Consider the following 26016-nt stretch of genomic DNA (forward strand, 5'->3'; position numbering starts at 1 on the left):
CATTAACTCATTTTTGTTCATTGTGTGCTTGAAGAAAAAGCTTAAAATGTTGGTTATGTGACTGCTGAGCTCCACAAATAAATATTTGTTTATTTTTAAAAACATTAGTAACTAGATAAACAGCACTATTTTTGTAGCACTATTAATATACAGATGTACTTTGAAACCATGATTAAGCAATCAAATTAAATCAATACAGCTGGGGATACTTGATGTATTATTCTTAATTCAGTGGTGCCTTAATAACACAGATTAGTTCAAGGAGATTTTGCTTCATTTAAGTCTCATGAACATGTGGTCTTTTAACTATGTCTCTCTTAGAACTTGATCCTATTTAAGAACCAGAAATGTTTCACATCAGAAGATTGCCTGATTAAAAATATTCATTTTGTTGCAGTTTAATGAGTGGAGTAAAAAATAACGTTGGCAGAGGAATAAATATGGCCTTGGTCAATGGTAAGTGACATTTAAGTGGACAGATTGTCTTCATTTTCAAATTGTTTCTGAAATTTGAGGTGAAATTCTATGGGATGGTGAAAGGCAAGCACCAAGGAGAAAAGGAAGTACTCAGCTTATTTATACTGAGATAGTGTCAGTTACTGCCACTGACACCTTGTTGTTACAAAGCAGAAGAACTCAGTGCATTTTTTGTTTCTAAAAATGGGTTATAAAAATAGTAATGTGGAGTGCAGTGGTGACTGTCTTTTTGATACATCATGTAAATTCCTAATGCAAAACCAGAAAAAGACACGAGGTGCATGCTACTTATTTTGATCTTGTGTATTGCCACCACTAGTTATACTGTAGAATGCATTCTTCTGTTGCTTTGTTTTCAGTGAAACTTCTTTAGCATCTTTAACAGTTTTGTTACTACACACAAAGACCAGTTCATTATTTCCGTACTTGAATCAGTATATTTGGTCTATAGACCTTGTCCATAAATACATCCTGTTAAGTGATTGTGTTCTGGGTTTTTAATTTTCATTAAAATCAAACAAGTTTATCCGTGTGTTACCTCGAAAGCTGAACTGAATGTCAGCACTGGCACATTTGTCTTTAATGTATAGGAAATGATTCCTTGTAGCACTGAGATAGCATTTTGTCATTTCACTGCAATATAAATTCTTGTTATTTGTAGATTGTACTCAGATATACCTCATCTAAAGCATAATTTGAACATTTCTTCCTAATCCTTTCCTAATCCTGTGTTGCTTTCCTAAATTGTCTCAATCTGTTCAAAACCAAAATACCTATCTTTGTATTTTATAGCTCCAGTCTTTCTCTCTGTGTCCCAAACTTTAAATGAATGTATAAATTAAAAAAACCTCCACCTTCCATCAAATACTCCTTTGTAGACAGCATAATAAGAAAAGGTAATAAGATATACAATATTGTCCACTTTTTTCTATTTATTCTGGCTGTTTAAATCTACTTACAGTAGTAGTAAGTCTATAGCAAAACATGAAGTCTCATTTTAATCTTTCTGACTTTCCATATGGCATAAAAGGCAGTCTATAGCTATAGTGTATATTTTTGCAAAAACAACTTTAAAAAAAGGCAGATATATGAACTGAATATTCTGTGTTGGTTTTAGAGCCTGTGGGTGTTTTGATTTATTTTTGATTCCACTTGAAGCAAAATCAGAATTTTGCCTAGAATCATAGAATGGTCTGTGCTTGAAGGGGCCTTTAAGATCACCCAGTTCCAACCCCCCTGCCATGGGCAGGGACATCTTGCACTAGACCAGGTTGCTTAAAGCCCTAACCAGCCTGGCCTCCAACACTTCCCTGGGTCTTCTCACTTTTTTCCTCTTACCTTTCCCTGCACTTTTTCACAAACCACTACACTGTTTCTTTAGAAGAGAAGTTACTGCAATTAATTTATCTAGTGTCTTCTGCAGCACTTTGTCTGAAAGAGTGCAAGAGGAGTTGGGCATGTTATCTGTAAAATAATTTTGGCTATATTTGATGACACTAAATGTTTCTTTTTCTCTTTTCCTTCAGGTAAAACAGGAGAATTATTAGATACCAAGTTCTTTGACATGTGGGGAGGAGGTAGGTGCAAGTACACTGGTCAGAGAGAAGCAACAAATGTGCTTTTTTTATTCCTTCTTGTCCAGACTCCATTTGCTCTATGATTAAGGTGATAGTTAAGGGAATGCTTCACCTCTTTCTTTGTAATTGTGAGGATAGTGCAACTTTAAAAAAACATAAGTAGTTGAGGTGGGAGAGAATGGTGTGGTTAATCAAACAGACTTGTTCTCCAGAGTAGTTCTCATTAGTGGTTATGTCTTTACACAATAACGATTAAACTCTTTATATAAAATAAGAGTTCTCTGATGCATTTTAGTTTTCTCTCACTCTGCATCTTTTTATAGTGATATATTTGTAAATTTTATATGTATTTTATATATAGAAATATTAATACATATTATCTTTACAAATATTCTTAGAAGTAATGTCTTTGCAGAAGGGCATTGCGGCTGTTTAAATACAGAATTGTTGCCAATTATTAAACAGTTTTATGTTCTCTTTCTTTTCAGATGTGGCACCACTTATTGAATTTCTGAAGACCATCCAGGATGGAACAATTGTGTTAATGGCAACATATGATGATGGTGCGACCAAGTATGTAATTGATTTTAAACAGAAAATGTTACTTAAAATTTCACATGCTGTTTTATATTGAAAAAAGTACATTATCACACAACCACTTTGAATAAGACTTTGTTCTTCCAAGATGACAGATTTGAAACTATACTTTTATTTTATTAGTTTCATAATGCAGATGTGATCTGGGGACAACAAAGATCAAATTAAAACTAAGGTGTGCTGATTTTTCTATTGCTGATGGCTCATTCTGTCTTAGGCTACTAAATTCAGATATAGGAACGTGATTATAAGAATATACTCTGGTGGAAAGTGTCTGTTCCATCCAGCACTTTCTTCAGATAAACTCCAAGACAGAGTTTGGTGGTTACAGGATGGCAGAGACCTTTCCCAACAAGCATTGCCTGTATTCTTACATTTAAAGTCACAGAAGTTATTAGTGTGAGCCTTATAATTTTTGGCCTGAATGTTTTAGTGTTTCACCCTAAAGCTATTAGATGTATTAATCTAAATGTAGCTTAAGAGAGTTTAGGTCTCCTGAAGCATTGTCTTCCAACTTTCACAACTTGGGTCAGTTTCAATAGATACTAAAAATTACTTTAGAATATGTATTATAATCTTCTACTACTACTATTTAAGTCATCCTATCCAAAGGATTGCTTTTCACAGTAAAAAATTGAAACTTCTTTCTTTTTCATCTGTTGTTTTACTAATTTACTTTTTTGTTAATGTGGTCTGTACATGTTTTTTCCTCTTTTGGTTCAATTTGTTACCTACAACTTGTCTGTATTTTTGATATAGAATCAGCTTCCTTATGACTAAGTACTGACTTTGAAGTGTGCAATCTTTACAGTAAATAGTCAAATGTGTTTACATTCACTGTTTTTAGGAAAGAAGAAAGTAATTTACTGGGGTTTTAGCCAAGGTTGGATCTTCTCTCTGTTGTTTGGTTTACTTGTTTTGTTACTTTACATTTTACCTTCTTCCCTTTCTTCTTTAACATTTTAGATGTTAAGTAATAACAAGTAGGGCTAGTTTTGCTTCAGCAATCATATTACAGCTGCTGTTTTTGAAAGTTTGTTTGTAGCTAGAATACAGCTAAACAAGAAGTTGTATTTGGCCTTATGCTGACAGAGAGGAACTACTGCTTACTGACAATACTACAACTACCACTGGTAGTTGATAGTAAATATAAATGCTAGTTCTTGGAAGCAAAACTGTGAAGAATCAAGCTGCCCTAATACTTGAGAAAGCTGGAGTATGGGTTGGGCAAATAACCTCCGCAGTATTTAATAATTTTCATAATTTCGGCTAAAGTGAGTCATACAGCTATATCTCAATAGGTGGTAGTAATCTGAAGTTTTTTGTCTTGTTTGGTAATCAAGAACATTTAGTGACTTGAAGGAAGAAATAAAGAGCTGCTATTTGGTAATTTTGGAATGATACCCTACAGAACTGTTTTCCTTTTCCTTTAGATACTAAAATTTTCCTACTTGAGCTTACAGGGACTGAACCATGTTCTGAGGCAGCATTCTGAATTTTGAATTAACTGCCCCAAGCAGATGAGAACTTATTTCAGATACTCATTTCATTTTTCTAATCTAAAAGAGCTTTTACTTCATCTAGACTTCAGCTTGAGCCTGCAAACAATGTTAACTTTAAAGACTGACTTTTTTAGTTGCTTGGAGAACTGCTGACAGGACTTGAGATGTAGAAATTCTCACAGGAGAGGGTTCTTGGCTTTTGTTGGTGTAGTGATAGGTTTATATTCTGGTTCCTTGAGATTATAGTATGAAAGAGCAGTACTCAATGCATCACATGATTTCAGAACTAGCCTTACCTGACTCTGAAAGATAGATCTTGCCCAATATTTACTGACTTCAAGTATATTACATAAGATCAAAGCAGACTGGTGCACTGAAAAATGAAAGCTCTAAGGGCATGTGGTTTATTCACATATGAACTCTGCTTTGTTCAAGGCTTAATGAGGAAGCACGGAAACTGATCGCTGAATTAGGAAGCACATCCATTGCAAACCTTGGCTTCAGAGACAACTGGGTCTTCTGCGGCGGTAAAGGAATTAAGACTAAAAGTCCATTTGAACAGGTTTGTGATTCTGTAACTTCCTGGAATTTAACAGCTTGCATTAACAGAGGCATAGCATGTTTTATAAATGCCATGCATTTGTTCAAGATGACTATCTATTGCAGTACTGGCACACAATCTTATTTTCAAGTTTTTTCCTTTTCCTCCTTTTAAATGTACAAAAAGGATTCTTTGGTGACTCATAAATAAGAAAAAGATCTTATATGGTGTAGATCTTACTATGTCAGTAACTAGATTATTTATCTTTTTAATGATCAAATTAAACTGAAGAAGTCAAAGCTTTCTGCCTGAGTTGTGTAGTTTGAGATGCACTAAGAACAGTGAGCTTCCAAGAGATAAGTGGGTAGTTAAGGTGTTGGTATTCCCAGCTGTTATCTTTGCTCTTCTCTCAAATTGCTATCATTGCAAAATTTGTGAAATAGAATATATTCCTATACTTTTGCTGTTACAATTCAGCATGTGGCAATATTGCCTTTAATTACTGGTAAAAGTAGCTTTGTAGTAGCAGTATAAGAATGTGTTTTCTTCTGCCAGCTTTGTAAGGGAGGGGAAACTTAAGTGAAGAAACAGTGGCAGACTCTTGGAGGCAATAATGTCTTACCTGACTGTAGATGGTAGTTTAGTAGACAAATAAAATGTTCTTTCAAATCTCTCTATTTGCTTTTATTGCCTTGTAAATTTAGTATCCTTATTTATTTTTACCTAGTGGTTCATTCTTTAATGCAGTTGGTAATTTCCTTGCTTCTGTCTTCTTAAGCAAACATCTATAATAACATTTAAAAATGTTTTCCCTGTATGACTTAACTTTTTACACACACTTCTCTGAGCAAGTTACTTTAAATTGTGAATACTTATAGATTGTTATATTTGATTCAAAGCACAAGAAGATAATAATGTTTTTTCTTTGTCCGTGGCCTGAAAATAAGTATGTCTTAAAGCTATGACTTAAACCAAAGTGATAAATGACCTCACATTAACGGCAGATTGATATTTTCCATTTGTAGCATATAAAGAATAACAAGGACACAAACAAGTATGAAGGCTGGCCAGAAGTTGTTGAGATGGAAGGCTGTATCCCTCAGAAGCAAGACTAAATGAAAACAGAAGAAAAGGAAAAAGAATATGGAAGAAAATGCACTTTCTGCTATTATAAGAGAGAGGGCTATGAAGGAGACTGTACTGTAAAATTTATTTTTAAAGCATGCATCCATCTTGTCAGTGTGTGCATGAGCACTGACATTTTGAATATTGGGATTATTTATTGCTGACACACATAGAAATTCTTTTTGTAAATATGTCCAAAATAAAAGAAACATCCAATCATTTCTATGCAGGTTTCTGAAAAGCACAGTATTTAGTTTGCCTGTGGTAAATAATACTTGTAGATAACTGGCTAATAAATTACCTGTGTGGACAATAAATAGATTGTGACAAATGTACTGTCCTCTTAACAGTGCAATGTTGCTGTGACTATGTAAACTTGATGGAATATTGTAGATTTTAGTAATACATTAATAAGGAGCTTTATTTTTTTTTTATCCTCTGCCTTTTTAATGGCATTGTCAATTTTTATTAAAACTATTTGGTTATTCTAATACCAAGTGATCCAAAAATTTATTTTGTGGTCCCCCGTCAAAACTGAATAATCAACAAAGGAAGTGTACATGATAGTATAACACAGATATGCTATGAAAAGCACAATAGATTTTTTTTCCCTATCTTTAGGGGATGAACTAAGATAAATATGTAAATACTATGTGTGATATTTAAAAGCAGCTTGGAAGAATTTGTACTTAACTTGAAAGTGTTTTCTTTATGGAAGGGACTGGCACATTAAACAGCAGTGCTGTGGCTAATTTTTTCATTTTTTATTGCAGCTTTTGTACTGCTGCTTAACCGTTGATTCTCCCTATGGCTGTTCAGCTGCAGTGGCTGGTCATGCAGTGGATGTGTGTAATGGAAGAGCTTCCTCTTTTAGTTCTAACATCAAGAAAAATTTCCTGTCACAAAGAGCCTGTTAGAAAGCAGTCTGCCTTCTAGTGAGAGTTGTTTCCAGGTACACAGCTGTGCACCTTCACCACCTACAGTACTTCTCATGAGCTGGGGCAATCTCTTCTTCAGTGGAATGTCAGAGAGAGAGAGCAGTGTGTCTTGGGATATGCAATGTGTGACTTGCAAACTTAACTGACAATGTTTCCATCATCCTTTTTTTGAATGGAAAAAAAAGGACCAAGTTTAAGTGGCCTTATTCTTTAGCTTGTATCAGAGCTGTGTGAAGACCTTGCTTTCTTTTTAAACTTGTATTTCTTTTAAGTAGGGCCAGCTTGAACGTTTCCTGAAACTGATTTATACCATATTAACTGACCATGTCCATATTCACAAAATTAGGGCTGACACAGAACTGGCTGTAACCTCCTGGAGCTTTGTGTTATGAATTCTGGTATATTACTCAAAAACTTCAAGCTAGTACTGTGGGGCAAAGCCACAAAGTATTTTTCAGGAACCCACAGTGAATTCAACAGAGGCATTGGAAATAGTATTATTGTTGATGTTTTCTGAGTCAAATTCTGTGCACTAAAAATTTCAAGCAATATTGAGACTTACCTTGTAAGAAAAATAAATAATCTCTGATACCAGAGTAAGACTGGATTCTGAGTTGTTCTCTATGTTTAACTAGCTTTTTAAATAATGTGGGTTTCCCTCAATATTAATGTGAAATAGCTATAAATGCACCTGATACAGTGCAATTGCTTTTGTTAAATCTTCCAGGTTTTCCTGTGTAGAAGGATGTGCTAAAATCTAGGTATTTTTTCATTGAAGTAAAATCCCCTTTTCTAATCAGTTTAAAATTTTATTTCATTACTTAAGGCTGTAGTGAAACACTAATTGTGTAATTCCTGGAATTTTAACAGAAATTCAGTTCTGCTGGTGTATATGCCAGTATTGGCTACGCTGCGATGCAGAATAATACCCCAAAATAATTTTGAAGTTACTCAGCAGGTTTTTAAGAGGAAGAAGTCCTATTTGGCTGGATTAGTAGTTTCCCTGGACTACATTTGTCTTCATTCTTATGGCTTTGAACGCCAGTGAATTTTTCATCTTTCTTCAAATTAAAAAGTTAACATTTCCTCTGCAAAATTAAATGGAGGATGTGTGCCTTTATTAGCAATCCAAGTTGAGTAAAGATATCATAATTCTCTTAACCCTTTAAAGTTCTACCTGCAGCAAACCTTTTAAGCAATGTATTTTAAAACAATGACATTTTTGTTGCATCTTAAATAATTTGAGTCTTAAAATTTTGATGGAAATCTTCCTCTTACTCTCTAAGCCATGTCCTTACAGCTGTATGGTATCATATTTAATAAGACTCTTGCCAAATATTTAAAAGTCATACTGGATTGGCCACACAAATGGGGTCTCCTTGGTTTTCTTCATCACCATGATTTACTGACTTGCTGCAAGACCTGGTCCAGCCTTCTCTGCCTTGAATGGGCAAGTTACAGTATCCTGCTGCTGAGATGAACTCTGGAATCAGTGGGACCTTCTGGTAATCTTTCTGCATTTCATTTGAGTTACTAAGCACAAAGATGATTATTCTGGCCTCTCTCCAGCTGGGGATAGGAAATCAGTTGTAAAGATAAAGGTGCAGGTGCATGAATACCTGTGTGTGTGAGACAAAGCTCCATATTTCCCTATATGGAAACATTTGTAGCATCTTGCAGACTTGAGAACAGAGCGGCAAGGGAAGGAAGGGACAGGTTGTGAGGTATGTCTACCTTAAAAAGTAGAGCTGTGAAAAGAGAGCGGGAAGGACACAAGAAGGTTTCAACTTAATTTTCACTGCGGAATACCCAGCTGGGAGTTAAGGCACCTGAAGATGACTTCAATATTCAACCACAGCTCTAAACTGTTTTACTAGTGGTGCTTTATATGGATTAATAGGAGTCCTAAGAAAGAAACTGAAGGGGGTCTCTGCTTGATGTACCCTCTGCACCTTCCCTAGTGTCTTTCATGATCCAGCTTGCTTTTTTTTTTTCCCCTCTGGGAAAAGCAGACCCTTTTACAGCCTTGGTTTCCTGATTGCCAGTTTGGAAAAAGCTTTATTTTGCTCAGCCTGTTTTGCTTTCCAGATGTCTTACTGTGGCACTTAGTTTTCTCAAACATTGAATTGACTGCTAAATGCTTGATGTGTATGTAATGTCTCCTGAACTGTTTGGGTTTTCTGCAGTCTGAGTGTTTTTTCAAGAATAAGTGTATTAATAAAGTAAGAGGCCAGGTGGGTAATTTCAGAAGGGGAAATAATACTGCCATAAGTGCTGACTGACTTTCCTGTGTAAGGATGGGAAGAGCTGCATTGCCTCCCTAACTGACTTGGGTCGTTGCTAAGGTGGATACTAAGCAAAGGACTTTTTATTGATTAAATCATCTTCAGTTTTAAGGCTGTAAGGCCCTTGCCTAGCCTTAATACAAGGGGCCCATGAAAGAAACTTGCAGAAACCTGTAGAGCTAGATGGGAACTTTGTGGCTGAAGCAGAAAAGTGTGAGAACAGCTCTTGACCTTTTCAGTGATATCATGAGGTGTCACTAATGCTGTACAAGGGATGCAAAAGACCCTGCTTCTCACCCTCTGAGCAACAGGCCAACAGAGCTTCAGCCACACCTTGCTCCTGCCTCCCTCTGGGCTGAAAAGGTGAAGCATGGCAAGAGAGAATGTGTACTCCTTGAGATGTTTCTATGCATTTCATTTATGCCTCCTTGCTCCTCTGTAGTTATCCCTTTCAAGGTTACAAAGATCCAAGTCATCCTTCATAGACTCAGGTTAAAACAGATTCCTCAGATATCACTTCTGAGTTTAACTGTCCATCTCGGTGGGTTGGCTGATGTGCTATCCAAATCTTCTTAGCTGAAAATAAACAATTACTTTTTAGCAAGATAAAAATGGATGACTCGCCACTTAGGCATCTTTACATTCTTCCTTGACCTATGTTCTCCTCTCCAGAACACACAAACCAGTTCCTTTAATCTTGTATTTCAGATGCTATAATCTCTACATCTGTAATCACCTGTTTCCTTAGAAAGGTCTGTTCCTTTCTTAGGGTGTTGTCCATAGCATGCTATAGCTACAGCCTTATGCAAAAACATGAAGGAAGGCACTCCAGACTGAGGAGGAATTATGACTCCTCTTTGAGTTTGATGGATGGCAGTGGAAGAGTGTGCTAACTTCTGTGGAACATAGCTTGCAAATGTTTTTTCCTACCAAATGCTACAGCAATCTTTTCTAATTATCCTTTTCAGCCTTGAATGTTTCAGCATTTTTTTTATCAGTACAGTGTCAAGTTCCAAGGTCTTTGCAGTTGAATCCATTGAAAAACCTGGTGGATACCTTGATTTCTGACTTTTCTGTCTTACTTCTTAGAGATACCTCAAAAGGACCTAACCCACCATGTAGATAGCTACACCCTGTGTTAAGTTTTGTAGTATATTAGTTAATAAAATGAACATAATCTGTTTATTGTCGTTTGAAGTATGCAGATATGAAGACTGTTTCAGGGAATTACAATATATAGGCAGAGAGGTAGGGATCAGCACAGAGGACTGTAATAGTCTAACTTCATTGTCTACTATGTAAAATCCATGGAAATCACTCCATGCTATGGAAAGTTTCTGATCCCTGGAGGCAGCCAGCTTAATTCTCTTTCTCCTGCTGATCTTGCAATCAATGAACAGGGAAAAAAAAACCCAAAACCAACAAACTACTGAGTTTAAATAATATTTCAAGGTCATTTTAGGTGTCAAAAATTGTATTATCCCAAGTATTGTCTCAGCAGAGAGTATGATACTGTTCTATCAGGATTTAGTGCTGTTTAGTCATCTCCCATCCATGCTGCCAATTGGTCCTGTGGCACAGCCTGAGGAACTTGTGGGTTTATCTTCATTGCTGAAACAATCTGGGGTCACAACTCTCTTTTCAGGGTCTTCCACTGTGGTATGTCTTCCCTATCCAAGTGTTCACAGAGAAGGTGTTGAAACCTCCTGTGACAGTGCCTTACTGGCATGCTGGGCACTCTTCCCCAAGCAGATTTTTTGTGGTCCCAAGATAATAATTTGGTCAGGCCAATGGGGATGGACTGACCAAATGTGGAGTAAAGGTCCAAACAGCAGATAATGGACTTCATTGTTGCTGAACTGATGTTCCTGAAATAATCCACATAAGGCAGTGAAATACCACAACACAGAAGATTTTGTTTCCTTCCTCCTGACTTACACATCCAATAAAGAGTGACAGTTCAGAATCTGGTCACCATCTTTCCTGGGAAAATGACTGATGACTAGGAAATGAATTCTTCAAAGTAGCTTTGAAAGCCTCAGCCAAACTGTCCCAAGCTTTTAAAAACTGGCTGTTAGTATGGAAGAAGTTAAGGAATTGCAAACCCTTCCAAGTTCCTTGGATTTCAGTGGGAGTACTTACTGCTGGAGCTGGGATTTCAGTGTTTGTAAAATGCATTTAAGAGAATAATAAAAAAGAAAGTATGCAAAGTACTAATTAACTGACCATTTAGAAAATCATAGTGTTTCTCATCAGTGTGTATGAACTGCAGTAGTTATAACCACCCTGATGGTACAAAGCCCTTACATTTATGCAGTTCTCTGACTAACTTGCCCCAGCACATGCAAACAGAATTCAATTGAAGGCTACTACAATATTAACAAATATCTAACCAGCAAATCTCAAGGGCTGTAGTCTTATCACATTAGTTGTGGAAAGCTTTTACATAAATTGCATAATTTAAATATTTACAAAATATAAACTTTCTTGTCTTATCAAAAATAGTTCTTTGCACAATTAACAGTAATCCTTTCACATGATGCTTTTTAAGCTAGGCATTAAATCACTGCATAAAAATAAACAGCCTTTCACAGATGTAAAATAAAATTAAGCCAACATATGGAGATAGAGAAAGTGTTATCATTAACAGTTTAAATATTTTAATGGTGTGAGCCAATCCATAAATTATATTGTGCATTGAACTTACTGAGGATGCAACCTAATGAAAAATTCTAGCTGTTGATTCTATAAAGAAAATCTGTTTTAAAAAATCTGTTGCTTTATGGCAGATTCCTTTGGGCTAAATCTCATGTGGTTAATTTTGATAATGATGATGAACCACCAGTGAGATGGTTGAATGTGGCAGGTTATTGCATAGAATTCAAGAGTGGGGTGACAATCAGCTGACTTGCAAAATGTGTGTTCAGATACTCGGGAAATACCTGCAAAGGGTTTTATTTCCTTCAAATATCAAACTGTATTTCTGTCCCTTCTCAGACCTGTCCCTTGTGTGTTTGAAGGACAACCCGTTAAAAATCCTAAGGTTGCTCTTTGGTACCCCATTCACATTAGAGAGGCAGGAGAGGCTCCTTCCTCTCTCCCCTGGGCACAGCTTGACCCTCCTTTTCCAGGCAGACACTGCTGAGCTCTCTGCAGTCACAGACGCTCCTCGCTTCCCGACGCTTTTCTGCACATTATGCAGAAGGCAGTTTTCTGAACGGCTACAAAGCAAATGCTTCGTGGTCAACAGCTGAACTCTTTCCCTTTGCGGGTTTTTCTGAAGTCTGCAGAAATGAACTATCTAGTGGATCCATTTAGTCCCTGTTTTAAAAACAAAGCCATGAGGACTATGTCTAATGTGTCTTACAAAGTCTCTTAACTCTCTGGCTAATGAGATCTTGAGATTTCTCCACTCTACTACCCACCACGTGGATCTTCAGGTCATTGTGTCTATTAAATACTTGAAAAGTTTAGCATCTGTCTCTGGTCATGGAGTAACACATTCAAATGTGTCATCAGGAGTCCTTTTTGCTGTTTAAGCTGTCCCCGCATGAAGCCTGATGTTTATTCAGCTGTCGTTTCAGTCGAGGCATGCTTGGACTACCCATTGTCTGGTAGTACCTGTTCCCCCCGAGGCTGATCCCTCTGGAATCCCACATGGTAAGAGTGATTGCTGCCCCTGCAGCAGCTGTGAGCACCACACAGGGTGGATGGTTTGGCCATGTTTCCTGTACTGCATCTTACTTGCAGGTGTGTACGTCAGTCATGGTCTCGCACCTCCTGCAGCGCACGTAGCAGCACCAGACAAACTTGCACTCGCACCTTTCCACGTGCCTGACAACGTGGGTGTTGTACCCACGCCCACAGCACAGCAGGTTACAGCCCTCGGGTCCCTGCGAGGTGCGGTTACATTCTCTTCCCTGAGTGCCAGGGATCCCCAGTTTTTGGTCTTCGACACAGTAATTGGGCGATTTGTTCACATACAGCAGGTCCTCCTTCCCAATTGGTATTTTTCTCTGGCTTTTCTCTTTCCTGCGTAGCTTTTTTTTCAGTCTGTCTGATATTTGTATGCTGTTTTCATACTTATCCTTTAAAAACCGGCCAATCTTTTCAAAGGATGACATGGTTTTCCAACAAGTTTTCACAGCACAGGACCCAGACACACCATGACAACGGCAATCCACAGACATCAGCTTTACTACAGCCTGAAAGCAAAGGGAGAACAACATTTGAATGTGGTCTTTCATTCATCAGGAATGCTGCCTGACATCAGTAGCAAAGAGGTCTCAAAGTATTTAATATTACAGCTGCCACTGCCATTTCCATAACAGGGAAGTCAGAGCACGTGTTAGGAACCAGGTTTCCCGTCCTGGACGCCCACTATGAGAGGCATTGTCTTCAGACTTGCTCTTCATTTGCAGTTTGCAATGGCCATAATGTAGCAATATTGATCACAACAGTGAAAGCTGTGATTTCTGGATGGCTTTTCATTCTGTCCTAAATACCTGAATGCCATGTCCTGTGTTGCTCCTCCCACTGCTGGAATGCAAAAGGCTCTCATGGGCAAAAGGGTCTAGCAGAAAGGGAAAGCAAGGATAGGACAGGTCATGGTACCCTTCCTATTTTGAAAGACACTTACTGGGCAAGTAAGTGCCCAGTTATGTTGCCTTTTAAGGGTGTTTTACAGCTACCATGAAGATCACTAAACATTCACACCTGTTTGTAACTAAGGCCACAGGAATGGCTTAAGTCACATAACAGTGCCTGGGCAAACCGTGTGGCTCAGCACATGAAGCAGCACAGGCAGAGGTACCTCAGGGCAAACTGTTGGAAGAGCAGGAGGATGCCCACATACCTGAGTGTCACAGAAAGTCTGTCAAAAGACCCACCATGGCTTAGCAGAGGTCTCTTTGGCTCAGGTATTCTCTAGTAAATCTCAGATGCTTCTCACTTAGAGGCTTAAGCCTTGTTCTTTTAATTTAGACATAACTAGTTCTAGCACTAGGGTTTCTAGTGTTTCCAGTTCCATAATGGCTCTATTTAACACAACCAGGTAGTTGCATTACTTTATTATTTGTATTACTTTTATAACTGTCAATGTTTTAGCAAGGTTTCCACAGTTATTGCCAACAGCTAAATACCCGTAGATGAGATACTTTTCCATGCCCATGCAGAAGCAAGGGCTGGGCTGAGCAGTAACTGTCTCACCAATAATGGAAATCTGAAGCCTGTGTTAAGCTTTTTGTAACACACAATTTTGGCTCAGTTTATGGGATATCAAGCCTCAAATAATTGGAATCTGTAAACAAGCAGTAACTTCCTTTATCTCATATCCTTGAGACTGATTCAAACACTCAGGAAACAATCAATACAATACTTCCTTCTCTAACTTCTTATAGCCATCGTATAAAATCATATCATTACTCTTGTGACAACCCTCACATTAAAGTTTGGAGAAGGCACTGAAAAATCACACGTGCAGATGTAGTACAAGATACAGTTTTTGGTTTGTTTTACATTTGCATCAACGTACCTTCTGGAACCATCCTGTAAACTCATATGGGCCATTGGTTAGTGGTGTGGAAAGCCCATGTTGCCCTCTTCCATTTTACTAACCTTTGTCCCCATATTTAATTTCCACAATCAAAGCAATCGGGAAATTTAACAGTAAGTGTAAATTTTAAATTAACTTATGGTAAGTTTGTCTTGAAACTTCTCATGCATCAAGGTCGATGCATATTCAAATTAATACTCTTTCCACTTTTATCAAAACATGGGGAAAACAAAAAAAGAAATCAACATCCCAACTACATGATGTTTATTACATTTCATCCTAAGCCTTTGCTTATCCGTCAGCCTCCACAAATACTAGCTGCTATCAGTCTATGTCTTTCTGAAAATGAATTAAAAAAAGCAGAAGATAAATCTAACATTCTCCTCTGGTTGCCCCTGAGAAAGTAATTTCATTTGCGCCAGTTCCTAAGCCTTGATTCTGCAGTGAGATCTGATACCTGAAATCCTACCAAGCCCCTCTGGTCCTCTGTAGGACCAGAAAAACTCAAGTCCTAGACTCCCTATTGGTAGCTCGGGCAGCACAAATGCCATCCTCAGAATTCCAAAATCAGTCAAGGCATACAGCAAATCAAATGAGGTATTTTTAATCTATGTGCTGAACTGGGAATTTTCGTCATGGTGACTGGTCACTGAAGTTTTGGGATGAGTCCAGCACGTTTACTCCATTGGTTTCACTGGGCACTGAGGCCTCCTGGCACATTCTGCCCCAAAGGTGTTGACTTGAGCTGGCATTTGCGTAAAATTCTACAAACATTTAAAAAACCCACATGCCCATAGTGTTTGCTTGGAGTTGCATCTTTGGTGAATAAACAGGAACAATTTGTAGATGGATGTTACTATGGAAGTGAAATATGCAAGACATTCACAATAAACATTAGCAAGAAAGAGCAGGCATATGCCCTGACCTAGAACAGCCATTAGCCTTTGCAAATTGGACCTGGCAAAGAGGTACTCCTGTACAGGAAATACTTCCACATCCTGTAGGCTGGAGATTTTTCTGCACTTCTGGAAGAAACAAGAATATTGCAACAAGCAAACTCTCACCAGGAGCACACACAGACTCTTTTAGTGGCAAATAACTGAAGTTAATACTAGTAGATACTTACCGTCTCTTCTACACAGACTAGTTTCTCTTTAATAGATAGATTTGACCTTGCTCACATCTCAAGAATCTGTCAATAACAAAATCACTGAGTAGTCAGAATATTAATCATTAGGATGTAAGAGTGATTGAGGCAGATGAGAATTTATTATACAAGGACAAAATGTCTGTCAGATGACAGATGACTGAATAAAATTTGAAGGAAAACAAAATATCAAAAAATAAATCTTACACATGACTTAAAAATAGAGAGGATTTAACAGCATTTTTCCAATTTTGAATGATAAATTGTTTTTGTCAAGTAACTAGAATTTCAAAGTAATTTTAAATCATATTGTGCTACTAGATTTATAAGGTTACAGATGTAACCTTACATAAGGTTACATAAGGTTATATACAAGATTCTTACTAAGGGTAGAAGGATCCAGAAATTGTCAGAGGAAACTCTGGACATGCCTGCTAGGTGCTAAGGGTGATTTAGTTCCATATGGGCAAGTAGCCCAGCAGATGACACTCACAGTTTTGATCTGAGGATGAATTAAACAAAAGTAGAAGGAGAGAGAATTTTGAAACAGGAGCACAAAATGATGTTGAACTCTTAGACTGATATCAAAATATAAAAATGCAACATGCATTAGCAGTGTATGGATGAGCAGATGAATGAAAGAAATACAAATGTGATTCAGTATCTTGCTTCCCAGCTGCTAGGATGGGCAAATGTTAAGCCTGGACTCCAATATACTTTAAGTTGCCAGCACAGGGAGGTGACATTTTGCTTTGCCTGATCACAGAACATGCTACTGCATCTCAGTCTGTCATGTGAACTTCAATGAAAAAGCTCCCATAATTGAACATCTGACAAAATTTAGGGATTAGGCATCTCCTGATGGTACAAGCAAACCTAAGATTGTGCCTACAGAGCCAACATGACCTTCAGGTGGGTCACAGCTGCAGCATACACCTGTGTCTCAGCAGTGCACAGTGATTGCAGAGTTACTGGGACCATGACCTCCAGACTGGCTACACAACCAGTGTTATGTTTCACATTTTAGATTCATATGGTGAACCTGTACAGTTATTAATGAAATAGTGAAAGGATTCTCCATATGAAACAAAATTCCATGGAGAGCTTCAGAGGAGCACTGTTACGGAAACCTAGTGGATAGTTGTGTCATTCTGAGCAAGGTGGGACAAGTTCCTTAGGTGGGTTATGGAACTGACTGATAGCTGGGGAGAAATGACCAGTGTGGGTCTGAGCTGGCTCCATCAGCCACAAGCCCATCTGAGCAGTTCCTCCTGCCCCTATTGCTACTCAGCCTCGGTGGTAGAATACACACAAGAGCGCAGAGTTAAGTGATGAACAGAGATGAACACTGCTATTTTTAAAATTAAACCTGAGAGAAAGATAATTTTTAAACTGTCTTCCTTTCACTGATCCAGTGCAATTAACAGAGGGAGCAGCACAGGGTGCTAATCTGTGGCTAGAACAGACAGATGGGGCAGAAAGCAGAGACTGATTTGCAGCAAAGAAGGGTGTCAATGGAAGCACAGCTTGCATCCCCTCTAATGCTAGTTAATGCTTAACATGTCCAAGTTAAGCTTTCTGTTTGCAGGCCCTGCTCTCAGCTGTGAGACAAGGACTGCCAGCACTTGTTTTGTCACAGGAACCAATGCCTGTAATCAAAGGTTGCAATTTCAGCCGCTGGTAGAACTAATATGATTATTCATACCCTACCAGAGGTGCATCACTTAAGAACAGTTCCAAGCTTGGCAAGTCTCTTATCAATCCACAAGTATCAGTAAAAACAAACTCTCAAAAAAGTCCCACATGAAATAAATTTCCACAAGTGGAAAAGTAAGCAGAATTTTTCCAGCAGTAAAATAATATTAATACAATGATAGTGAACCCATAGTACCTGACTCCCCACATCCTTTTGTATAAGGAGCAGAAGAGTCCAACTCACATACACCCATCTAAGCACACTAAAAATTGCCATTCTAAAAGATGATGAATGTTTAACTTGTAACAGAATAAGGATGCAATGTGAATCTTCTGAGAGTCACATTAGTGGACAATTCAACAGACAGAGTTTTAAAATTTTTATATGTTGATAAGAGAACTATGAGATGTGGAAGTATAAAATAACATTTTGTACTGAAATAGGAGAGAAACAAGAAAATTCTGCACATACCAGTTCTGTTACTAACCCCAAACAAACACAGAAGCACTGTCCCTGGAAGACTGCTCTTGCAAGACACCAAAACAGCAACATGATAGTATTTATTACAAAAGGTCATAAGATATCAAAACATTCTTCTTGTAAGCCCCAAAACATGAAGGCAAATATTTTTCAGCATCTCCAATTAAGATTTGAAAATACAAAAAGGAAGAGTTATGCTAAACTTTACTTCAGATAACATTGCTGCTAGAAATCCCAAGCGCCAACAATAAACATTCTTTTTCATTCTGGACAGTGATCAAAATATTTGCTTTATCCTACATTTTGCTATTAAATTACAAAATATTAATTCTGGAAGCTGACTATATATATTTCTTCCTTAACTATCTCACTCTACAAATATGATAAACAACTCTTTGCTCTTTCCTTAAGAAAATAATAATTTAATCTTCTGTTCTTCTTATTAACATCTCCTACTACAAGATACCAATCACCTTTCCTTGGAGATGATTTAGCTGACTGACATATAATTAAACTCATAGCTTTTAGTTCTCAGGTTTTACTTAGGTTTAAAGTTTGCTTCAACTACTTCAGTTATAAAGAGGATCTTTGTCACCTGGAATCATGAAATTATTTGGGTTGGAATGAACCTGAAATATTTTCTGCTTTTCCAACTACATAGCTTAAATGAAATAACACATATTACCTGTAAAAATTACTACAAATTAAAATAATTTTCAATTATATCACCATGGCTCTTAGGATGGCTTACTATGGCTACTCCTTGTCTACGGCAGATAGAAAAATGGATTACAGTAAAACCCACTGATGCTGCTTCCAGCTACAGGAGATTTCAGAGTCACAATGGAGCCCATCAATATGTGTAGTCAAAAACCAGAGGTTTTCCCTTTTTTTTTCCCCCTTTAGTTAAAGCTGTGTCACTGAGCAAAACAGATTTAAAGTATTATGGGCCCAGAGAGCCATTAAAGAAGAAATCTCCAAGGTAAAGCAAAAAAAAGTATTTTTAAAGGAAAAAATACAAAAATAAAAACAAAAATATAATTTTAAAGGAAAAATAATACAAATCTCTGTCATTCCAGATGAAAGCTCCAAGCACTAGACTACAGGCTCACATGTCCCTGTATAGGCTATTGCTGCCCCCATTTTACATCCTCTGCAGGACAGGAAGGAGAATCCAATGTCATGCACCCAAACACACAGTTTTCCTCAGCAACCCTGGGTTGGAAGTTCTTTGGACTGAAAAAAAGCCATCCAAAATCAGTCTCCTGTCACTTCTTTGATGCGTGTCCTAACCAATGAGCTACTTTGAAGGTGTCACTTCTATCCCATGTTTTTAAAGAATATATTAACTCTTGATTTCCCCTCTGAAAAATGTTAAACTTGCACTCAGGTGTGGACTGCAGGCTGCAGATAAGTAATGAGGCCTTGTGTCTAGCTGGTCTTCTCAGTCAATATTAGAGAGAATTATAAATGCAGGTCATGATAATAACAGAATAATCAGTGACAAAAATCATATCATATTATGATGATAACAGGACTATTTCAACTTTGCAAGCGAATATCAAATATCTAATTAAGATAAATTTACTATTTAAGCCCAGCAGATCTATTACTTATTTTGTGTATTTTATTTTAGCATAGAGAAATCAGTTGGTTAAAACCAGCTCAGATTCTGTGTTTGTACATGTTTCTTTGGCGATGTTGTTCTTGCCACTGGCCCCATGAACACCTGCAGCCAAGGCCCCACCTCCTTTGGCTGATGCCATTTCGTCAGTGAAGGTGACTGAGCTGCTGCCACACCTGAATGACACTTACCTGCCTCCCAGCCTCGTTGTTGTGCAGGTTCATCGCCACCAGCCCGCTCCCACTCTTGCCTGTTACGTTCTTGAAAGGCACGTCCAGGAACTTTCTGCTGAAGGACATTCCATAGTGGATATCGTCAGAGCAGCCGCCCCAGTGCCAGCCCTCGCTGGCCGAGCCGCCGTGCCGCAGGGTGACATCGCAGGAGCACTCGGTCATGTTCCCCGCGCTGCACGACCGTGTCACCGAGTGCACGAGCCCAGCCGCCGTCACCGCCGAGATGAACGCGGTCTCCTTCGTGCCTGCACAGCAAGGCGTGCAAACATTACCCATAGCTGCCTCTGATCACCTTCCTGGCTGGCCTACAGAAAGGGACTTTGCAAGCCAGATGATTATTAAAAGGGGACAGTTACAAATTTAAAGTCATCACAGCTTGGCCTGTAGTCTGAACTTGTTCAAAGCAGTGGATGTTCATACCCCAAAATTATTTCAGGGCTTCTTCATATGGCCATGCTATTAATGATGCTGTTTCTCACCACTTTTACCATGCAATTTTTGGTAACTTCTTTCTAAGTCTGATTAGGAATTTTATTTGTCACAGAAATTTTCTAGCCGAATAATAAATAGAGAATGAAACTCCAAACTAACCACATTCCAAACCCATTACTCTCCACTCTGTTTTTTACTATTCATATTGATTTGAAGAAGAAAAGGTCAGTCTAAATCTCAGAGAAGCTGTCATGTTCCCAGGTTACTTTGGTACAGGGCCAAAACTTACCTCATGCTAAATTTAGCAAACATTGATGTTCTTCTAAATTACAAAGGTTGCAAAGAGCTCCAAAAATCTTAAACCAGGCAGAAATCAGCACAAAGATATTTAGGCCATGTGCTCTTCCTAGAATAAGCTGGCCATGGGAAAGACAGCAGCATGAAAGGCCTTTATTTGTTAGACTCTATCTCAGAAGAGTCATGGAGGGACCTGCCTGGGCTTCTTACGCCTGACCCATTCTCTGACACTTCTGGCATAATGTGGCACCCAGCCACATTTAACACATTACTGTGTTAAGTAAAGCATACTCTAAGCAAATTGAATATCATAGAGTGGTCAATAAATGTAGCTGAAATTTTACTGAAGTGGGCAAATTTTCACTGCTGTGAAAATTAATTATTTCCAGTCTCCACAACTTCTGCTTATGGGCAGGAAAAGTCCTGTTTGTTTCTCCTGTTTGTATTAGTCTGTGGTGCCAGTACCATCATAAAAGTCTTCCACAGTACACACTAGTGAAGCTTTGTGGGTGAACAGTGGCATTCATTTATGGGTCTTCAGGAACAGTCCTTTCTGTTGAACAGAAGGACTAACATACCTATGGCTCCATACAGTAGGGAAAATTCTCGTTTTCCTTTTTTCCCCTTTCCTTTTTGGAATATGCACCACTTTTTATTCCTCACTTTATGTTTTCATTATTAAAACTTGGGGGTTTTACACTGTTTTACTACAAAGTGAAGATTGCATGAGCACAAAGTGAAGTACCACAATACTTAAAAACATCTCCATCACACAATCAGTGACCAGGGAGCTAAAATAAATTTTTGCAGGATCCCTGCAACTTGCAGGAAAGCTTTGGTGTGACATTTGATACAAAAACCTCATCTTTGTTTCAGTGGAAATTCCAGCAGTTTCATAATTATTTTATTAAAAAAAAAAAAAAAAGAAAAAAGAAGGCGGTTTTGGTTTCACTGTGCTGATCAATACCACATAACTGGGCACATATGATATATTTTAAAGAATTTCACATTGTATTTAGTGCCCTGAGCAGACTTTTTTAGCTGCAAGTGACCTTTTTGAAATAACATGTCATAAACCCACTTACTTAGTAACTATGACACAAGGGGATAAACCCAACGTAAGTCTAAGAACAACAGTGTTTCAACACAGTTAAGAGGATCTCCCTACGGGCAGCATCAACCACGGACGTACTACGCGAAAATTACAGCAAGCAGCCACAAGGTTGCAAAGACGAGGGCAGGTTTCGTCTGCTCGGCGCATTTCGTGTGCTTGCGGTCCCTCCCGGGACGGCGGCGGGGACCGCCCGGCCCGGCTCTGCCCGGCTCTGCCCAGGGGACGCACGGACGGTCCCCGCCGCTGTCCCGCGGGGCTCCTGGCCTCGCAAACCCATCACCCCGGGGCAGCCCGGGCCCCGGCCCGCCCTGCCGGCCCTCCGGGGCGGTCACTCACCGCTGCTGAGCTGCTGCCCCAGGGCGGCGGGGCCGGCGGTGCCGCGGCGGGCGGCGGGCGGCGAGCGGCAGTCCCAGCGCTCGTGTCGGAACTGGCTGCGGCACTCCTGGAGCCCCAGCCGCGCTCCCTCCCGGATCGCGGGCATCAGCTCCGGCTTCTGCTCGCACAGGTCCTGCTGCCGGCGGCTCAGCGGAGGGCTGGCGCAGCCCGGCTTCTCGGGCCCGCCGGCCGCGGCGATGCCCAGCCACCTGCGGAGGGAGCCGCCCGTCAGCGCCGGGCCCCGACGGACGCGAGGGGACGGGCTCGGCGCTGCCCTCCCTCCCCGACCCCGCGCCCGGCTACTCACATCCAGGTGCTGCCGGCGGCGGGGCAGAGGGCGAGCAGCAGCGCTGCCCGCAGCAGGCACGGTCCGAGGGGAGCCCCGCGCCCCATGGCAGCCGCATCCAGCCCCGCCGCGCAGCCGCCCCTGCCCCCCGCCCGGGCAGCAGGGACCGAGGGGGACTGACCCAGGGGCACCCCCCTACTCGGGTTTCTGCCCCGCCAGGGACAGGAGGCAGCCGGCGAGGCGAGCCCGGGCCGTCGGACGGCCCTCCTGGGGAGGCTGGGCTGGCAGGGAGGGCGGCAGGAGGGGACACATCGGGAGCGCTCGGTTCCAGTCAAGGTGAGAAAGTTGGGATTGATGTTTTCCCGGCTCCTTCCCCGGCTGTGCCTTCCCGCCCGTGCATTGGCCGCCCGGGGGTCGGGGCGGGCCGGGGCGGGCCGGGCGGGGGCGCGGCGGGGGCTCCGCTGCACAAAGCCCCGCTCTGCACAGCCCCGCACGGCTCTGCACCGCACGGTCCGCACCGCCCCGCACGGCCCCGCACAGCTCCCCACGGCTCCGCTCGGCCCCGCACCGCCCTTCACGGCTCCTCACGGACCCGGCACGGCTCCGCACCGCTCCTCACGTCCCCGCACCGCCCCGCACGGCTCCGCACGGCTCCGCACAGCTCCGCAGGGCTCCGCTCGTCCCCGCACGGCCGCGCCTCTGCGGTGCTGCCTCTCGGGCTGCGAGGCGCCCAAAGCGGCTGCGGGAGTTGTAGCGGGGACCGGGCACGGCAGAGCGAAGCTGAGGGCAAAGGAACCCGTAGGTCTGAAGTGATTTTATCCACAGAAATGAGAGAGCTGTTAATAAATCATAACATTCCCTACACTTTTTATTCAAATTTTTTAATGTTTTAGCCGTGTTAACTGAGTCAACGTCAGTATTCATTCGGACAGCATTTTAACATTAACATTCCTGTTAACTTCAGTGAGACAGGCTTATCAACAGCTACCTCGATTGCTAGTCCTTAGTTACACATTAAAAGCCAGTGAGTCAGCTAGCACCTGATGGAGAGCTGGTGGACTTTTAAGTCCTCTTTGATCACAATATATTGCTGCTTCCTTCTGTGTAAGCAAAACACCTGCACTAAAAATAATCTGGATTAAAATGACAGATCCGTAAAACTTTGGTTTGACACAGTTGTAAATTAATGAAATAGCTCTTGTGGACTGACAATAGCTCCAAGTGAAGAACACAATAAATCATCTCAATGACAAATGAACATTTTTATGAGTACAACATCTTGGGAAATAATCACGTAGATGTGCTCTTTTCCCTGCCTTTTTTCCCCAAGAATGTGCAGAGATGTTTTAAGAGCACAATCTGTGGTCGATTTAGATCTATAAAATGATGCCTCCTTCCCACTTCATGCTTATGTATCTGCTCTCAAAACATCTCCAAAGCATCATCAATTCTGGGCAGATTGCTAATGACCCCACTAGTTATTTCAACCTTTCAATAGAACTTATTCTATCTGTTCTGAATTTTAGTCTAGAGAACATCTGCTTGTGGTTTCAGAGGAACTCAGACCAGAGTGAGGGACACTGTAACACAGGGAACCAGCCATGAAACAGGCCTGAACCAACAAAAATGAGTGGGCTGTGTCAGAGAAGTATCTAATTAGTTCAGGACACATGGGTTATTTTATCCTCTTTGCTGCTTCTTGGCTCCATCTTCTGAAGTTAATTCAGAGCCTTGGTCTAGCAGACATGGATTCCTTATGTGCTGCTTTTTCTTCTCTATGAATTTATTGTCCACTCTGAAATTATTTTTTCCTGCAGCTTCTTTAAACAACTTTCTTCTCTGTAGTTGTTTGTTTGTTTTGATTTTTTGTACTTGTTTTTATTTTTTAATTTATTGAAGTTATTATAGATATTTTGGTTCTAAATTCTTATATGTAAACTTTTCTGTAGTAGCTACAGAATTTTATATACAAATAGCAATGTAAGATTTAAATTTTAAAAATATTGATTCCAAAAAGACCAATCCTATTTGTAGCATTTCCTATATGGTCCCTTAAATAAATAAATTACCTTTCTGTTGGGTTCTCATGGGGATCTGATTTTATGTACATTTTTTGCTACAATCATCTTTGTCTAGTTAGGGAAACCCTTTGATCCTATACATTGTAGAGTGAAACACTTGCAATTTGGAGGGCTGATGCTAAACAAAAAGTTATATTTATTGTAAGGGAGTTCTTGAGATCATCCAGTTCAATCTCTAGGAGTGACTGGAAGCACACTACATTTTTCCATGACCATCTGATTTTAAAAAGTTTGGGTTACTCTGTGTTTGAATCCTAATCTCCCATCTGCCTTTCTTCCCATCTGTTTCCCTTAGAACCACTCCCCGTTTGCTGTCACAGATCTCCATCCTCTGCCCTTCCGCGCTTTAGCTTCCTGCCTGCTCTTTGCAGTGTCTCTCTGCTTTGTTCCCTGCAGCAATACTCCCTTCCCCAGGCGAAGGCAGCACGTACAGCAGTGTTTCTGTTAGTCTAGAGCTCTGTGTCTGTATGCAGGTCAGTTGGCTACCAACAGAGTGGAAGGGCAAACACTTTACTTGACACATTATGTGCTTTGCAAACCAGCAAAGGGAAACAATGCCTTGCTGACCTCCCAAAATTTATTATAATTTGTCAAACATTTCTGAAGCCTGTAATTCTAATTCACTGATGCTTCAGAGCCCTCTTTGCTGGAAGACCATTCACTCCATCACAGACAGAAACATGAGTGGGATGCAGAGACAGTGAAGCAGAACCAAGCCAAGGTCAAGTGCCAAGATTCAGTGAACAAAACTTACCATAAATTAGGGAAGATAAATTTGACTTTCTGCTTATCTTGCTTTCTCTGGCCATGGTAGGGCTATCTGTGGCCATTCAAACTAAAATGCCCACATTTTTTTATTTTAAATGAAGAAATTCAAATGTCGATAAAAGGGGAAAAAAAAAAAAAAAGGAAATGTGTCTAAGCAGGTTTGTATTTCCTGATGAGACATTTATTAATCTAATATTTAATGAATATGAATGTGATCCTGACAGGGTCAATTACATACATACATACATACATACATACATACATACATATATACTTATATGTACATATACGTATATGTATATATGTATGATTCACTAATATATAAATAAATACTCTGTTGTGCAGAATCTGTGTGAATAAGCTTCACTTTACAGATAACATGCTTCAGAGATAGACAAATTATCTCTTTAAAAATACAGTGGCTAGTGCTTTTACTATAATAAAAGTTTGTTGTCTTATTAGATGTAAGCACATACAAAGTTAAATTCTAAACAAGACACCCCTTTTGAAAGCTTTGTTCAAATTATTTTTCTTCTCCTGGAACTTCTGATGCCCAGCAGAGACATGAATAAAACAGAACAAACTGCATTATCCTACCTGTACATACAATGCAGTCATTATCCTGTTATCCTATAAAAATGAACAGAGGAAAATCTTACCAGGTTATCCCTTCAGCTATGACATTTATCTATATGGTGACCAAGCTCAAAATCTTTACTTCTAATACAAAAGGCACGCTTTCAATCCCATCAGTGCTTGGCTGCACGATGTGCCATCACTCCGGGAAATTCAGACTTGTCAAGTCTTTGCACTGAAGGAACCTTGTTGGCAACATAGTGGTGCCCAAGCAGAGCCATTGCACCACGGGGGTAGTGAGAGTATTGCCC

The 26016-nt window shown here is 39.9% G+C and overlaps 2 protein-coding genes across 3 annotated transcripts in view; one reads left to right on the forward strand and one right to left on the reverse strand.

The window, feature by feature from the left end:
- The window catches only part of FAM3C (FAM3 metabolism regulating signaling molecule C), a 29093-nt gene extending 21729 nt beyond the window's left edge, over positions 1-7364 (forward strand). For both annotated transcript variants that reach the window (XM_072921371.1, XM_030257030.4), the window contains 5 exons: positions 398-456; positions 2004-2054; positions 2543-2627; positions 4589-4715; positions 5720-7364. In XM_072921371.1, the coding sequence (XP_072777472.1) occupies positions 398-456; positions 2004-2054; positions 2543-2627; positions 4589-4715; positions 5720-5809 (412 nt within the window). In that variant the 3' untranslated portion in view covers positions 5810-7364. The remainder of the gene's footprint in view (positions 1-397; positions 457-2003; positions 2055-2542; positions 2628-4588; positions 4716-5719) is intronic.
- Positions 7365-10201: 2837 nt separating this feature from the next.
- Positions 10202-23073, reverse strand: WNT16 (Wnt family member 16). The gene is made up of 4 exons (XM_030257017.4): positions 22302-23073; positions 21956-22203; positions 19735-20021; positions 10202-13247 (listed from the first exon to the last, which is right to left on the reverse strand). Exons 1-4 carry the CDS (start codon positions 22385-22387, stop codon positions 12783-12785), a joined length of 1086 nt encoding a protein of 361 aa, XP_030112877.3. The 5' UTR covers positions 22388-23073; the 3' UTR covers positions 10202-12782.
- Positions 23074-26016: the final 2943 nt, after the last annotated feature.

Source organism: Taeniopygia guttata, chromosome 1A (genome assembly GCF_048771995.1).
Source record: "Taeniopygia guttata chromosome 1A, bTaeGut7.mat, whole genome shotgun sequence".
NCBI classification, from domain to species: domain Eukaryota; kingdom Metazoa; phylum Chordata; class Aves; order Passeriformes; family Estrildidae; genus Taeniopygia; species Taeniopygia guttata.